This window comes from Clinocottus analis, unplaced genomic scaffold, assembly GCF_023055335.1.
Source record: "Clinocottus analis isolate CAN_PGR_092001 unplaced genomic scaffold, fCliAna1.0.p SCAF_4, whole genome shotgun sequence".
Lineage (NCBI taxonomy): Eukaryota > Metazoa > Chordata > Actinopteri > Perciformes > Cottidae > Clinocottus > Clinocottus analis.
In genome coordinates, this window is record NW_027176153.1 from 19,359,795 (window position 1) to 19,373,415 (window position 13,621).

The 13,621-nt window shown below is 41.0% G+C and overlaps 1 protein-coding gene across 2 annotated transcripts; it reads right to left on the minus strand.

The window, feature by feature from the left end:
• LOC137800625 (glutaminase liver isoform, mitochondrial-like) lies at positions 1–13,621 on the minus strand. 2 transcript variants are annotated; one of them, XM_068597892.1, is made up of 18 exons: positions 13,299–13,621; positions 11,524–11,611; positions 10,035–10,156; positions 7,846–7,975; positions 7,688–7,767; positions 7,377–7,540; positions 6,638–6,696; positions 5,158–5,190; positions 5,004–5,062; positions 4,646–4,712; positions 4,469–4,519; positions 4,096–4,272; positions 3,847–3,978; positions 3,654–3,746; positions 3,019–3,080; positions 2,466–2,542; positions 2,293–2,356; positions 1–1,181 (listed from the first exon to the last, which is right to left on the minus strand). In XM_068597892.1, the coding sequence occupies exons 1-18, from the start codon at positions 13,514–13,516 to the stop codon at positions 1,013–1,015; spliced, it is 1,845 nt and encodes a 614-aa protein (XP_068453993.1). In that variant the 5' UTR covers positions 13,517–13,621; the 3' UTR covers positions 1–1,012. The 2 variants fall into 2 exon arrangements, with proteins under 2 accessions (XP_068453993.1, XP_068453994.1); XM_068597893.1 differs by lacking the exons at positions 7,377–7,540; positions 7,688–7,767; positions 7,846–7,975; ... (1 more) ...; positions 11,524–11,611; positions 13,299–13,621 and having other exon boundaries at positions 5,158–5,186; positions 6,638–6,674.

The following is a 13,621-nucleotide window of genomic DNA, read 5'->3' on the forward strand; positions in this document are numbered from 1 at the left end:
TTTACACCAGGATGATACATATTTACAGTGACAGACTAAAGTACTGTTTAGGAATCATTTCACCGCCTTTCACAGAGTTAAATGAAATAAAACACAAGTAATAAAATGCAATCATTTGAGATGGGAGAATATTACATTCATCCCACAACTAAGTTCAGTTTTGCATTACTGCAGACCAACAATCACAAACTTTCATTTTAAAAATCACAAACCAGACAAGTATGTGATACTTTTTGAAATGTTTTTTTCATTAATTTGTATACATTTAATTATATATTTTGTGATAGAATAACTCAGATGTGCACCGTTCCCAGCGCCTGAGACAAGCAGAAGTCTCTGATACACAAGTGCCCAATAAACGGCTGAAAAGAAAACAACAACCTCATCAACACAAGGTGTCTGCAGTGAATCCACTGGCCTGTGAGCCTTCATGAACTGGTGTAAACTCCAAAGAACCAGTCCTCCCAGTCTTAGTCTCAAGTGCAACTAAAACACCTCCTGTTGAGTTAGATAACAAAGCAGCTTTGGGAATATTTAGACAGGGGGCATGAAGTCCCCTGATTAAATTAAGTATTGATTAAGCAAAACATATTTCCATATTTGAACAATAAGTCGCTCAAAATATTAGATATTTACATCACAGTGGCATTTCATATCACAAACTGAGCACACAAAAACAGCTCATTAATATTGCAACACAATCCAATCACGGCTTGAATTTATATATATTTTTTCGCCGCATAAAACAACAGATTGCCTGATTATGTAGTGCTTTGTTGATACTTTACACTGTTGAATAATTTCTCCCGTCTGCATGAATACATCATAGAGGGACTTAATCCTGCACTGAATAGCTTTTTCAACAGTCTCAATATATTATATAACATCTTATTACCACATAAAAAATACCCTCAATCATTCATCCGGTCTCTCAATCGTCCCGTGTCCTTTTAGTCCTCTCATCATAAAATTGATTGATTTCCATTACAAACCCTTCGGCTCCTCGGTAGTTTTAGACGATGCTCTTCAACGTGTCCAGCGGGGTCTTCTGCTCCTCGGTGGCGCTTTGTGCATTGCTGTCGGCGTTGCTGTCGGCGTACTCGCGCTGGTAGTCTTGCAGGACTGAAACAATGATGTCATGGCCAAACTGCATGGCATCATCCAGAGGCGTGTTCCCCCACCTGATAGAAAACACAATGCAACATGGTATTATGGATATGTTGGGCCTCTGCCGGGATGTGTGTGTGTTGTGTTGCTGCGTCTGTCTTTCACTGTCCCTGCAGGTTCCTGGATGGTTGGCCAACAGCCTTCAGCCTATAAGACCCGCCCCCCAGCGTTGGCGCCTCCTCTCCCCTGACACACCTTGTGCTAAGCTGGATGTTTGGCTTCAACATTAGTCGAACTGGCAGCATGTTCCATTATCCGAACCGCTTATCCTCTTTAGGGTCGCGGGGCGCTGGAGCCGATCCCAGCTGTCAATGGGCGAAGGCAGGGTTCACCCTGGACAAGTCGCCAGTCCATCACAGGGCAGATGTAGAGACAGACATTCACACTCACATCCACACCTGCGGGACATTTCGAGTCCAATTAACCTAAGACGTATGTCTTTGGACTGTGGGAGGAAGCCAAGAGAACCCACGCTGACACGGGGAGAACATGCAAAACTCCACACAGAAGCACCTGACAGACGAGGATCCGAACCGCAGCATGCTCTTCATGAGAATTTACATGTTTGTTGCATTTTGTAAACTACCTTCTCCTTTGGTTAGTTCATCCTTTGCATGATCTTCTATCCTTTGCTCTATTTTTAGAGCCAGACTAGATTACCAATACCAATGTTCACTGGCTATGTTAGCCCTTATGCACAGCCCCTAACTCACTCACTGTTTACACAATGTTCACTGTCTACTAGCCCTCTGCACAACGCCGCTCCTCCACCACAGCCTGGACTTTTTTTTATTCACTCAACTTCGAATAGTGTGTGTTTTAATTTTTTTGACAATCCTTTTTCATAGTGTGTATAGTGAGTGTATGTATGTATTATGTTTGTGTGATGTCTTGAGCTACTTGGATCCTGAATTTCCCTTGAAGGATCAATAAAGTCATTATCTATCTATCTATCTATCTATCTATCTATCTATCTATCTATCTATCTATCTATCTATCTATCTATCTATCTATCTATCTATCTATCTATCTATCTATCTATCTATCTATCTATCTATCATAAGAATGTACACATTTATCTAACATTTTTCAATCAAAGAATCCGTTTTTCTTTAAAATCCTCACCTGTCTTTCATGTTGGGATTCACTTTACATATTTCAGTGAGGAAGACAACGGCTTCCGCGTGACCTGAAAGACAAACGAGAGCAAAGCCGACGCCACATTTAGTTATTCCTGTTTGAATATCGCAGCGGAGATTGTTGAACGTGGAATGAAGGAACAGATAATGAAGTGCCACCTTCTGCGGCGGCAACGTGGAGCGCTGTGCGAGAGTCGTAGTCTCTCTGCTCCATGTTCACAGCCGAAAGGGCAAACCTGGAGGAAGAACAAAGGACACATAAAACAAGGTCGACTCGAGTGATGGTAAACTGTCAGAAACTAGTCAAGAACTTTTTTTATATGACATGTTTTAAAAAGCAGAGAATGGAAGTCTGTATGTGATATGAAGCTACAGACAGAAGACAATTAGCTTAGCATAAAGACTGGAAGCAGGGGGAAACAGCTAGCATGAACTGCCTACTAGCTGCCTACTAGCACCTATATATATATATATATATATATATATATATATATATATATATATATATATATATATATATATATACACACACATGTTTGAATAATTAAACGTCCTTTGTACAGATTACACAAACAAATATATTAGATTTACATTAAGGAGCACCTTGTTCCAGATTCATATTTAACACACAGATGATATTATCATACATATTATTGTAGGTGTTGGAGCTTTGTGATGGGGAACGAAAGGTCATGTTTCTGATTGGACTTACCTCCTCAGAGCAGAGAGATCCCCACTGTGGGCTGCAAACATCAGGTTCACCACTGACTTGTTCTAATGGACCAAAAGACAAACATTACGACATGATGGTTGACTTCCTATACAAACAGGATTGTGCATTATTCCTAAGACACCCTGAGAAGTATCTACAGCCTTTTTCACACATAGATCCCGGAAAAGGTCTTGGGATAACCTCTAGGCAAAGGTCTAGCTGATAGTGATAATGCAACACGTATGGATACCAGCTGCCATGAAGAAGAAGAAGAAGAAGAAGAAGAAGAAGAAGAAGAAGAAGAAGAAGAAGAAGAAGAAGAAGAAGAAGAAGAAGAAGAAGAAGAAGAAGAATGCTTGTGTACGTGTCAGAAACGCTTATCATCTTTTTCAGAAGCGTACCGGGACGAGGAGCTGTTTTTGTCAATGTTCTTGTTCTTGTAAATGCAAACCCTAAACAAGCCTCAGATTTAAATACTTTATCAGCGGGGTCTTGTAATTTGTTTGCTCCATGTGCTCCGTGCAGCAAATGTTCCAGAACGTTTCAGGGATAGAGTGCTCGTGTGAAAAGGATTTATGTTTCATTAGTGGTCAGAACGACGGGTGCAGCCTTCACACTCGTGACTCTGAACTTACGGGTTCATCATCCGATCTCCTCCTGGGGTCGTGTTTCTTTGTGAAGTGTCTCAGGTTGTCGTAGTTGTGAAAGTTGAAATGTGACAGCAGGTCCTGGGGAATCACACGTTGATTAAAGTGGAGCGCTTGAAGCGTGTGGACGCGTTACAAGACAAAGACAAACCAATACAACTGCGATGGCGACTGCATATACCTGACAGAAGTGAATGCCTCGAACACTGTTCCCGAGACGATCTAAAGGTGGAGACCAACACATCATACCCATGACGTTGGGGACAACCAGCAGAACAGCACCAGAAACGCCAGATTTGGCGGGCAAGCCCACCTGAACAAGGGCGGCAAACAAAAAATCTCAAAATGGATTCAATGTGTCATGTCGTGCCACCACTTGGAGGAGCAACAATGCTTCAAAACAGATGCTTTTGGGTCCAGGGGGACTCACGTGGAAGGCGAACTGTCCGGAGAAGTCGTACATGCCGCAGGAATGCATGAGGCTCAGGGTGTTGCGAACGGCTTCGGAGCTCAGCACAGACTCGCCTGTGATTGGACAGATACCCCCGTTGGCCAACGTGGCAGCCATGACGCTTCCTGACTCGCAGTTCACCTCGATGGAGCACAACTGAAACAACATTTAAAGCAGTACAATGACTTCTGGGAAAAAAGGATTTTAGAAATCACACTACAGCTAGCATCTATATGCTAGCTTGGCTTAGCATAAAGCCTGGAAACAGGGGGAAACAGTTAGCCTGGCAACCTTTCCTTAAAATGTTTCTTCCACACTAAGGTACTACGATGTCAAAAAGAAAGAGACTCACTTGAAAGTAGAAGTCGAGGGCTGCTGTCATATCTGCATTGACAGGAAAGCACTGCAAGATTTTAAATCAAACGTTAGCACATGATTGGGACCTTCATTTGTTTTCCCTGAAAACCTGAGTGCTGGACGAGCACTTGAGGGGATTGTAATTAAACATAAAACTCATAAAAAAACTTACTTTTTTCTCTTTGAGGTAATAACCAATTGCATAATTCCTATCACCGGTCTCCCTCTCTGACTGGAAACTGCAAGAAGACAACGGGAATTTGTTTGTTTGTTTTTGTGTGTGTTTTTATTCAGTCAATCATTATAATACAATACAATATCATTCTACATAATATACAAAAACAGAGACTGAAAAGGTATAGGTCGAAGCAAAAAATGGTTATATATTTGTATCCTAAATTATTATCAATTAAATCAGATAATTCATTTGAAATAAAGAAAGAAAAAAACTACTTTTTTTCTTTTTTTTTCTAGAAAGTTGCATTTCACATGACATTAAGGTTGCTATTTTCTTGAAGCACAGTACTCACGTTGCATTGCTAAAGCCCACATATTCTGACCCAGACAGCCTGTTCAAGTACTCCATCACCTGCAATGACATCATTAGAAATGGTTCAGTAGGACGACCAAACAAATACGTGGAATCAAGAAAAAGCTTTTAAGGAAGAAAAAACATTTACTCACATAGTCGAACCTCTCGGCTTTGTTTGAATCTGGCTGTCGACACAGAGGGGGAAAAAAAACAGTAAGGGATTATAATCAAGTTGTAAAGTTGAAGAATGGAGACCCATGTCACATTCATATTTAATGACTCTACCTATAAATGTTAATGATAATATCAAATATTACTGTGAATTGAGAGGGTGACCTCAGGCTCAACCTCATGCCCAATAGTTGATGTATGTCTTTCTCTCTAGTGCTCTGACAACTAGTTATTCAACAAAACATACACATTTGTGTCATTTCAACTTGTGTAGCTATACAGCTGCTCCCGCTGCGGTATGAATATTGCAGGAAGTCAATAACGGCTTTTATCAGCGTCATAGTTTCTCTGTCCTGTGTGTAAATGATCACGCTTTCAAGTGTGTAACCGCCTCAGTATGTATAAATATACATCATTTGCAAATATAATAACACACTATGTTCCCCCTCCACTCACACATACACACGTACACTTACACACTCACACAAGTCAGAGGGGGTTAACACACCTTCTGTTCTGGCGGCTGCAATTGGCGAGAAGCACACACACGCCCCCGTGGTCAGGCCCACAGAGTCCCTTCCTGAACCTGACCCACAAATGATTAAAAAGTCCAGAGTATCTCTTCAGTCAGCGAGGTGATGTCAGGAAAACTCCACAGAGGGAAAATACACAACCATATATGGCTAAACTCCACTTTACAGTGAGGCCAAAGTTCACAAATAAGGCAGTCTGGTCAGTCAGATGAGGATGACCATAGTCCGACCGGGACGGGCACCGAGCCACCAGCCAATAGGACGGTTCGATTCTGATCACTGAGAGCTTTGGCTTTTAGGAAAACTCTGTTGTGGCTTCTCACTGAAGTCCAATGATCGCTTATAGGCCTCCAAAAGCCGAAGAAACGCACAATACAGTCTTCAGAAGCAAATGTTTGACAGCACAAAAGCGATAATGCTTTTACCACTGCTGTGTGCAAACAGTGACAGTGTCACGTTTCACAATAAGTGACCTTGTGTTGACTTTTTTTTTTTTTTTATCCAGCTTTATGTTTCTAAAGAGCAATGTTAAAAAAAAAAATAACCTCAAAGCATCATTTACTGACCTCTTTTCAACATAGAAACACGTCGATCTGGTTTAGTTTCTGCTTCTTCGTCATTACTTTTTAAGGCCTACATGATTTGTCCTTTTGAACTGTGTTGACGCGCAGTGAGGGAGTGCAGCTGAACGCTGTGCTGCACAGCAATAATTGAAGGGGAATAACATAACGTCTGGGTTTAAAAACAGAGAGCCGGGGGCCATGAACGCACACTGCCTGAGAGTCCACTCTTTGTTTTTCACCCTGACCTCCTCATTAATGACATCCGGCTGTGTTGTTGCACATGTTGTGTCTATACTCTAAACGGAAAACCTCTGCATCTACGATCACTTTGATGCATGCGTTGCTGACAATCCTTCTTGTTTTACCTTAATTAAAGAACTGATGACGATCGCTCCGGCGTTCACCATCGGGTTGTGTGGTTTATCTGCACAAGGAACGAGAGCACGTTATCACTCACTTGCCCCCAAACCACGAGAGCAATAAAGTGCTGCGATTAGAGGCGATATTTCAACCGAGGAACTTAAAAACATCAGCTAATAAACCAAACACATGAAAGACGATTTATCTGCGCCAGAGGGGGAGCATGTACTAGCAATAAGCCATAAAGGTGAGATAATAAAAATGGGACACAATTTGGCAAAAAGTTCAACTAGACAACTTTTTTTTCGCAGTAAAATGAGAGCTTGTTATTTGCTTTTCTCACAAAAGAAAACGTCTGCAGACGTTACTGATCAAGGGTTGCCAAGATTCCTCAATCACAAAGTGGTGGAGAAAATGTGTTTTGTGTCGTTATATCTTTTTTACAATACCAGGATTAATCACATGCACACTCAAAGACAGATGGATAGATAGATGACTGATTGTCAGAAAAACCTTTTAATGTAATTTAAAAGATCCCTGAGGTGGAAATCCAATATGATGGATGGCTGGATAGATAGATGGATGGCTGGATAGATGGATAGATGGATAGATAGATAGATAGATAGATAGATAGATAGATAGATAGATAGATAGATAGATAGATAGATAGATAGATAGATAGATAGATAGATAGATAGATAGATACTTTATTGAGCAGAGGTCTCAATTACGTCAATCGCTCACCTTCGTCATTCAGGGACAGTTTGTTGAACTTGAATCCACTGGGCTCTTTGCCCACAAAGCGGTGAACGTGCTCGCTGCCGACCTCGTGCACGGCGATGGCGTACTCCAGAGGCTTCACACACGACTGCAGACAGAAGGGAACCTTGGTGTCACCCACAGAGTGTCTGCGTTACACGAGGATGTAATGGAGGAAGCATGGCAACAAACAAAGATGGAGGAGTGTGAGTGAGGTGGTGATACACACAGTGGGCGTTTTTTTTTTTTTTCTTTTCAGAATGGAAACATTCATTCAAGTGAAGATGATCCCGTACCTCTGTCCATCGATAGTGCACAGAGATACTCCCCAGAGGTCAGGGCTGAACTTAGCCAGCTGAGGAATGTAGTTAGCTACCTGCATGAAGACATGTGTTACTGTTACTGGAATGAACGAGCAGACAGGGAATCAGTGCGGTGTTAGTTTATCACTCACTTGCCCCGCCTCCTGCTGCTGTGCGCTGTCATACATCCTATTGATCTGCTGCGTCAGCTCTTCAAAGTTCGGAATGATGAACTTTTTTCTGAAGGCCTTCGTCAGCAGCATGATGTTGTTGCCAAGACACCTGCAACAGGACACGTTATGAACTCAGCCCCTCGCCGTGAATAAGCACACAGATCATTACAGTTGTATCTAGCCAGATGTCAGCCTTTAAGATTTCTGCTGCCACTCGGAGACAGTGGGACAAATCTAATTTTCCTTTTGGTGCTCACGGTGTGGAAAAAAATATTGGACCCTTTGTTTTCAAAGTCTCAGCCCTCAATAAAAAAACAGGTACATCACACTAAAAGCTCACTAATCAGCATTTTATATCAATATTGTATGATATTCAATGCAAGTAAAGCCTAAAAACAAGTGGTTTATAAGGGAAACCTCATGCTAATGACGAGACGTTTAGCCGACGGTAACTATAAAACAGTCTGTTAAAAGGAAAAAGGTTATATAAAATAGGCCTGTAAGACTAACTTTTACACTTCAGCTTTTATAAAGGTCAATCAAACAAGATACAATGTGTTAAATATGTGCTGGTAGGCTATATTATGTATGTTTAATTGCTGTGCAAAGGAAGACTACCTTTTCCTTTTGTTACCAGTCTTTATGCTAAGCTAACATTGCATAACGTCAGCTGCTTAACTCAGAGTGGTGTTGTTTACTCTTGGCAAGAAAGCAAACTGTAATTGAAAACAGTTTTAATTGAATTCAAATCGTTGATTATCCAGAGTAATAATCAAGATAAATGTAATTTCACCTCCATAGCATCGGTGTGGAGGCAGAAATCTCTAAGACAAATATCTCATATTTCTGCAAGTAAAATCAAAACAATCTGGACATCCCGAAAGCACTAGAGGTAACTGAGAAAATGTGGGTTTTTTGTGTGTTATGTGAACATTTTCATAAGCTCTCTAACAAAGATAGCTACAGGCGAGTGTGGCTAATTGAACCGCTGTGTCTAAGTCCACCGTTCAACAACATGGCCTCAATTACTGAGACTGGTTTCACCTGAGAAATGCTAAATATGCAACTGAACCTCCAATCATTTTTCATGTAATTAAAAATGCTCAACTCCTCACCGGGCTTTCATCTTTCTCTCTGAAATTCAAAATGATCTACTCCAAACCAATAAATACTCGATTGAAAGCGTAAACAAACACGCCTGCTTATGCCAGCAGATCGTAATAGTTATTATAGATTTTCATTGCTATGATTTGTCAGCAATGCTGTAAGCTCTCAAGGAAAGTTATGCACATTCTGTCACAGCTGGTCTCAACCAAAATATCTGGCCGGCAGCCCTCGCTGATCCGAGGCGATGCGAGCACGAGGTTTTGGGCCACCGGGAGACGAGAGCGGAGAGGCGGAGAGAGAGAGAGAGAGAGAGACAGAGAGAGAGAGAGAGAGAGAGAGAGAGAGAGAGAGAGAGAGAGAGAGAGAGAGAGGGAGAGCTTGCATTATTCATATGGGTCATTTAAAAAAAAAGAAACCTAATAAAAATAGAAGACAGCACTCTCTATTTTGAGGAGCATAGTGAGCTCTGAAGTGTGCTTAAGGGAAGGATAACCTCACAAATCACAGAAAACAAGCAAAGACAGATGGGCACGGCCAATTAGGTTCGACGAAGACTGTGAAGCCCTCTGCTGTTTCATGTCAGAGACTCACACCCACAAATGATGCAGTTTGCATGGCGCTTACAGATCTTCTGAGTCTACTACAGTAATTGCAACAGTCTGGAGCGCGAGCAGAATGGCGGCCTTTCATCGACAGTCCCACAGTCCCATCGGTCTTTCTGCACCTTGCTCTTGGCCGCCATGTGTGCGTGTGAATTTGGTGAGTAGCAGCTGTTAGCCGTAAAACGCATGTCTCTGTCAATCTCTTGGACTCAAATAGCGCTGGCCACAGACTACTCCTCCTGTTACTCATTTACTTGACTACCTAAAACTACCTAACTTTGCATGTTATTTTTTTTGTATGATGCAAGAAGAAACCGATCAGAGAAGAACATCAGTGTTTCTTCAAACACGTTCTGTCTTCTTCTCACATGCAGGTAAAGGTTGAATCCTCCCCTCCCCGCCTCCCATTTAAATAACTGTGTGCATTACTACGCCCCCATAAATGAACACTTCTCTCACCTTCTGAAGAGCTTCTGGTCCATCATGACTGGTCCGACAGAGTCACGCGAGGATTGTCGCATCTGACGGACGCAGTCGCGTAGCCGAGGGTCAGATGTCAACAGACCTGTTTTTCTCAAAGCCTGGAGAAGAGGTGGATGAGTGTGAATACACACAGAAGAAGAAGCAGGGAATGGTAGATGACAGACTTTATCAAACATGTTGAGTCGTGTACAGCAGTGTTGATGTAAAGTCAATTAGCAGGATATCAAGCGTGGGATTTATAGTTAAGGGACTTCACAGGCTCAGCGGTGTCCAACATGGTAAGAAGGAGGAAATACACCAGATTGCTGGAATCCCTCTCATAAGTCACACGTCAAGCTGACAGCCACTGTATGACCCACGTGCATCTATTTTGGGAACACCATGAGCACCAAACTGACGACCAGAGAGGCTCCAGAGTCATCTGAGAACGGATTCTGTGACCAAACGGGCGAACGAGCACGAGGCTGCAAGCTCGCTGTTGCTTTTGTCGAATGTTTATGAACCATTCTGAATCTCCGAGCAGGAAAACAAAGGATGGGGGAGCTGCCCTCGTGGGGATTTTGTGCACTAATTTTATAGATTTATCCTTTGGTTTTGTATTTTTAACCAGCCATGATTGCAAAGCACGTACAGTAGATTTATTTTTAAAGAAGTTTGATGTATTTTGCAGTAATCTACACGTATTGATACGGATACTTTCTCCATGTATGTCCCAACCAAGTCCCCTCTTCAAACACAGCCAGTCATCCGAGGCACCGCATAAAATGTGTGTTGACTCATGTCTCTTCTCCTAAAAGCATGCTCCTATTTAAAAATGACTGAGTTGCCATAGACACCCAGGTCACCAGATGTCCATGTCTGCTTTTTTTTAATGTGTCTTAAAGGTCGCGGCGCATGAAGCTAAATGAGGCTCAGTTGATTTGAAATAACTTGTTAGTTATCAGAGAGCACAAAAACACCACACAGCGTATGTCCCGGTCATCTTCTGAGATATGTACAATGTACAACTTTGATTGTATGAACTATGGCACAAGTTCAAAGAAGCTTAACATCTCTTCAGTAGTGTGTGTCTGTGTATGTGTGTGTGTGTGTGTGCCTGTGAGCCCATGTATAGGTAGATATGTGCTTGTGAATCTATATTAGTCCTTAGGTTATGTTGTTTAACCTAAAGATGTTGTCATCGTTGTTCTCTAATGGTGATTACCTCAGTGTCACACCTACTATATTTAGTCCTGTTACATAAGAAAGTTCCTAAACACATTTTAAACTTGAACCTGTGTTCAGCTAGAGACCCCCTAAGTTCAAGTTATGGGCTCCTATATCACTCCCCAAGGTTTATTTAACGACATTCATCGGTGCTTCTCTGAAATGCAATACTGCTGTAGGGCACATAGTGTTTGGGCGTATGGCTACATATTTCATGGAAAGTCATGACAGAGGAAATGTGAGTGTGCTGTGGACTCACAGAAATGAACTGGGACAAGGGGATCATCTCTTTTCCTTCGGTGATGGTGTAGAAAAGTAGGTCCTCCATACTGGACATCAACCGACTTCTATCAGGAGAGACGACACACACGATATGTATGTTGTGATCTTTGAATTTGGACTGGCTCCAATGTGTCAATTCAAAACAGTCAGCAGTATGACAAAGTTTATGTCAATAACACAACCAGTAATCAAAATACTGGCAAACGTCCAGCTGTTCCTAGTTTTTTACATAACGTGTGTGTTTCAGAGAGGCTGTGGCCCCTATGCCGTGACTGTATGTACATGAAATACTACCATACAACAAAGGTTTCTTTTACATTATAGATTATTTTCCCTGACCCCTTAACTGTTGGGGTCTTGCGTACCTTAAACATAGGTTACAATAATGTACTTTTACATAATATTCACCCGTATGTTTATGTTAATAAAACCATTTATTTTCTTGTTATAACAAGAGCTGAACATTAAATTAAAAATACAATAGAAAAGTAAAAATGTAGAATGAAACGCCCACATGCCAGTTGCCCCAATTCTATACTTGTAAATCAATAATCATTACTATAAAATCAATGAGTAATATGCCTTTTTAAATGCTCATTTGCTTTCTTGCGAGTAAACAACACCACTGTTTTGTCTGGGAGTTAAGCAGCTGATGTTATGCAATGTTAACTTAGCATAAAGACTGGTAGCAAAAGAAAAAGGTAGTCTTCCTTTGCACAGCAATGAAACATAAATAATATAGCCTACCAGCACAAAGTTTGCCAATTAACACATTATATCTCGTTTGATTAACCTTTAGAAAAGCTAAAGTCTAAAAGTTAGTTTTGCAGGCCTGTTTTATATAACCTTTTTCCTTTTACTGGACTGTTTTATAGTTACCGTTAGCTAAACGTCTCGTCATTAGCATTAGGTTTCACTTTAAAACACCTTGTTTTCAGGCTTTACTTGTATTGAATATTATACAATCTTTATATAAAATGCTGATTAGTGAGCTTCTAGTGGTGTCCCTGGTTTTTATCATTGATTTGACCGTTTGTTGGATTAACCCTGCTAACCGAGGCCAAAAGGATGAGCGGCCTTGCTGCAGGATCTTGAGCGCTGTGATTGACCAATCAGAATCGGCGTTAGGTAACAACCGTATCTTCCTGTCTAAGATTTCTTCTCATCTTTCACAAACGATTTGTATATTCAGAGTATTTCTCACAATGTACTGTTGCACTTCAGAGTAACAAGCGCATGCAAACAACTTTATTTAAAGATTTTACTGCACAATATATGTTTGATGATGTATCATTAGATTTCTAATTATCTAGAGGGTTATAATTGATAATAATTTAAGATAGGCAAATATATAATCATTATGCTTCTGCCAATACCTTTTCAGTCATATTGTAAACTAGATTGTACACAATCTTGAGTTGAGTTTGAGTTTCATTAAGTCAATCATTACATACACTACAATAAGTAAAACCACAATCTAATATATAGAAAAAGAAAGAGTGAAAATGTAAAGGTAGAAGCATAATGCTTATATATTCCTATCCTAAATTTATATCTTTACTCATTGTATTGTATTGGGTGACTGAATAAAACACTACTAGTACTACTACTACCACTACAAGTACTACTATAGGAACTTCTACTACCATATATTTCTTTAGTTAGTAATTAGTGCACAGGACAGCTCAATCAGAAATACTGTGTGGTAATATTTAAGCTAATTAATGGTGATTTATTCGTTCAGTGACCTACTTTGGGTGTCCTTGGTCCACATCCGGCTCCTTCTGGTGGTGGAAGGCTCTGTGTGCGTGAGGTGATGCTGCGGCCCAGCAGGGGAGAAGCAGCACAGGTTGCTGCTGCGTCCTGGACACAACAATGCTGTCAGCTCCAGCTCTGGCAGAGATCCCTGCATTTTTAAAGAGCTGCAAGATTCCCGGGTTAGTTGTCCTTAGACTTTTCAGGCAGTGCATTGTGGTGACAAACTAAAGGGCCTGTATATATTTTTTAAAAATTCAGAGAAGATTTTTTTTTTCTTCCTCCAAGTCGATCGAGAGATTTGTGTGAACGACGCCCCT

Bases quoted from the DNA above. Each gene is read 5' to 3' on its own strand.
- LOC137800625 (XM_068597892.1), bottom strand. From the start codon at position 13,516: ATGCACTGCCTGAAAAGTCTAAGGACAACTAACCCGGGAATCTTGCAG. The intron at 5,191-6,637 runs GTAAAACAAGAA...CTGTGTCGACAG, and splicing joins TCATCAGTTCTTTAATTAAG to CCAGATTCAAACAAAGCCGA. The intron at 4,713-5,003 runs GTGAGTACTGTG...GTCTTCTTGCAG, and splicing joins GTGGGCTTTAGCAATGCAAC to TTTCCAGTCAGAGAGGGAGA.